General features: G+C 33.3%; 1 protein-coding gene across 1 annotated transcript; it reads left to right on the top strand.

The window, feature by feature from the left end:
• Positions 1-1,162: 1,162 nt before the first annotated feature.
• Positions 1,163-2,648, top strand: LOC107094372 (interferon alpha-inducible protein 27-like protein 2A). Its single transcript, XM_015389929.1, has 4 exons — positions 1,163-1,265; positions 1,356-1,379; positions 1,493-1,660; positions 2,348-2,648. Exons 1-4 carry the CDS (start codon positions 1,250-1,252, stop codon positions 2,461-2,463), a joined length of 324 nt encoding a protein of 107 aa, XP_015245415.1. The 5' UTR covers positions 1,163-1,249; the 3' UTR covers positions 2,464-2,648.
• The last annotated feature ends 239 nt before the right edge of the window (positions 2,649-2,887 follow it).

The following is a 2,887-nucleotide window of genomic DNA, read 5'->3' as shown; positions in this document are numbered from 1 at the left end:
ATTGTCAAAATTTTGGTGTCGATCATTCGATTTCATCCTGGACACTACAGAAAATGGGCTAAAAGTGTTAAAAACCGGAATTCTCCTTTAATACAGCAAGCTTTATCATTAGCAGCATTTCTACTCACTGTGCACCCGCAGGGTTGTGAAATGGCTCTTTGGAGTAGGTTTTGACTAATGTTATGGCAACAGATCCAATATCTGTGTATTTCTAATTGCATTCCTGGATAAGTTAAGGACGTGTGAAAAAACGTGAAGTTTATCCACAAATTCTTTATCCAAGAAATATGTTATACAACAAAGTGATGGTACAATTTATTTTCTTTCAACAAAAAAAAAAACTGATTAAAAACTGTTTGACTCCATGCTGTGCAATACTGCAGTCTGTATCCATATACAGAAAAAAAATAGGGAAAAAGCCTTACAACATAAAAGTAAACTTCACAATAAAATACACCTGTACTGATGTTAACATTACAACAAATGACAAGATTACAGAAAAAAAGGAATTGCACAAAAAATTCTAACTATTACTATAACCTAAATATTTCTTGCTTATGGCTCTAAGACCAGTGTTGGTCACAGCACTTACTTGGACATGTTTAGACCTTTCATGACATCGTGTAATATCAATAAGTTTTGCTTTTGATGTTTGTATAGATGTATTTACTTTGTGTACATGGGATACTCCCTCTATTGTTATGGTTGATGTGTTCTTTTGTTTTTTCTTCTTTCCTCTCCTTTCTTGCATGTGTGGAAGCAGATTTAAAGCAGTTATTCTGTATTTTCTGTGTCCTTTTTTCTCCCTCTCTCTTTTACCATTATTGCTTTTTCCTTTTTTATGGAGCTAAATCGGTCTCAATTTTCACAAAAAAACATGTGATTCATACATGCACACTGTGTGCCTTCACCATAAAGACAGAATGCAGTACAAACAGCTTATCCTCCCTTTGTCATATGAGCAACGTTTATCTAAATTTTATTTAGCTTAATGTTCACCATTGCTATCTACAGTGAAAGCTATAATATGTAGTATTGAAACTTTTTATAAAGGCAAAGACAATAAAGACTTCCAGCCGGATTTTACATGCACCAACAACAGACGCTTAGCATTAAGCTTCGCTTTGCTGTTCAAACATGGGTAACTGGTTTCATTTTCAGAGAAGTTAAAGACCTGTCCAGCACAGCCTCCTTGCCACATTATCCACCTTGCATAGTCAGGGAAAGAGCTGATCTTGGACTTGAGAACATGGAGCAAGAAATATGTGAGTATAAAGTCCATTTAAAAATGGACATGGAAGGTCTATATTATATTGTGCTAAATACAATTCTTTTTGCCATCTATATTTAATCAGGTAAATACATTGTTACAGGTGTAGGTAAGTAATTGTCTGACTTTATTTTAAAACAGTTTTACCATATGATTTCTTAAAAGCTAAACTTAAGGTTAATGGGCTCAAAAAAAGCTTCATTAGTCATGCTCCTTGTGCAGGTGGTGTAGCCACCGTGGTTGTGACACCTGCACTTCTGGCCACGCTTGGCTTCACCTCAACTGGAATAGCAGCAGGGTCGCTTGCTGCAAAGATGATGTCAGTCTTTGCTGTTCTTTATGGAGGAGGAGTTCCAGCTGGAGGTCTGATAGCAACCTTGCAGTCTATCGGTAAACAACAATTTGCAAACTTAGAGAATATATGCAAATTATAAAAAAAAAAGATCAGTGGGAGGACCAGGGAGAATCTTAAAACAGGATGAACACTCTTATAAATATTGTTCTTGGTGAAGTCCAACAATTAACCAAATTCATTTAAATGAATTTAAAAGTTAAATTGCTTTCTTCTTACTGTTCATAAAAAAATTTTATCTTTGACCATTATCCAGCCACCAGAACCAGCATTAACATACAGTAGCTTAGCTATAAAATAATTTTATATTCTAATTATTCCCTTTCCAGCTTTCTCATTTTGCACTATATTCACAGTTAAGTGGTTTAAAGATGTGTAGGACAGGAAAAGGAAATCCTCAATTTTCATTTTTTAAGAAACATCTTACAGCAAATGACCAAAAAGAAACAAATCCAACAAAAAGAGCATATTTTTGCGAATGTAAAATCTGACTAAAATCTGATTGTTTGGTTTGCATAATCAATTCATTATAAGACATTCCCTCAACTCAATTAAAGTATCTGACATTCAGAATTATGACATTGTTATTGACATTGTTATTATTGTTATTGTTTATTGTTATAAACGTATGCCTTTTCATCTCAAAAGGTTTAAGTCACAAATAAAAGTTGACTCCAACTTAGCTTAAATGCGGACTTTTTCTCCAATGTATTGTCTCACTATAGGTATGTCAGGATTGGGATGGTTTGGAACTGGAACCGTGGCTGGTGCTGGAAGTACAGTGGCATGGATGATATCAAGCATTTGTAATGTTACAGTAAAAGTTACAGATGGTACCTAGCATGATAAGGCACTATTTTAGTAATCTCTATTAGATTTATAAATCCTGTAGTCAAAGAGGTTACTTTACAGAACTTTCTAACATAATCAATTTCTGATTAGTAGATTTTAGAATTAACATGTGTATTATCTAATATAACTGAAAGGCACACCATTTATTTTCCCTTTAATGTACCCAAAGGTTCTACAATAAAAAAAAATCATAGAAAAGATACTCTCAAAAAATGCTGATGCTTCCCCATCTTTTTTTATTTTAGCACTTACTAAAAACCAGTTTTCATATTCTAAAGTTACTGCATTTGAATGATTACTTGAAATCATGCAATATCAAAACATGTTTAAAATGAAAAAATCATGAAATAAAACAACTGAATGAACATCAATTTCAAAGCACAAGTACATGAATTTTGCCATAAAATATGTTT

This window comes from Cyprinodon variegatus, unplaced genomic scaffold, assembly GCF_000732505.1.
Source record: "Cyprinodon variegatus isolate N-32 unplaced genomic scaffold, C_variegatus-1.0 Scaffold480, whole genome shotgun sequence".
NCBI lineage: Eukaryota > Metazoa > Chordata > Actinopteri > Cyprinodontiformes > Cyprinodontidae > Cyprinodon > Cyprinodon variegatus.
This window is presented reverse-complemented; position numbering and strand designations above follow the sequence as displayed.

Bases quoted from the DNA above. Each gene is read 5' to 3' on its own strand.
- LOC107094372 (XM_015389929.1), top strand. The intron at 1,380-1,492 runs GTAAGTAATTGT...CTCCTTGTGCAG, and splicing joins ATACATTGTTACAGGTGTAG to GTGGTGTAGCCACCGTGGTT. The intron at 1,661-2,347 runs GTAAACAACAAT...GTCTCACTATAG, and splicing joins AGCAACCTTGCAGTCTATCG to GTATGTCAGGATTGGGATGG.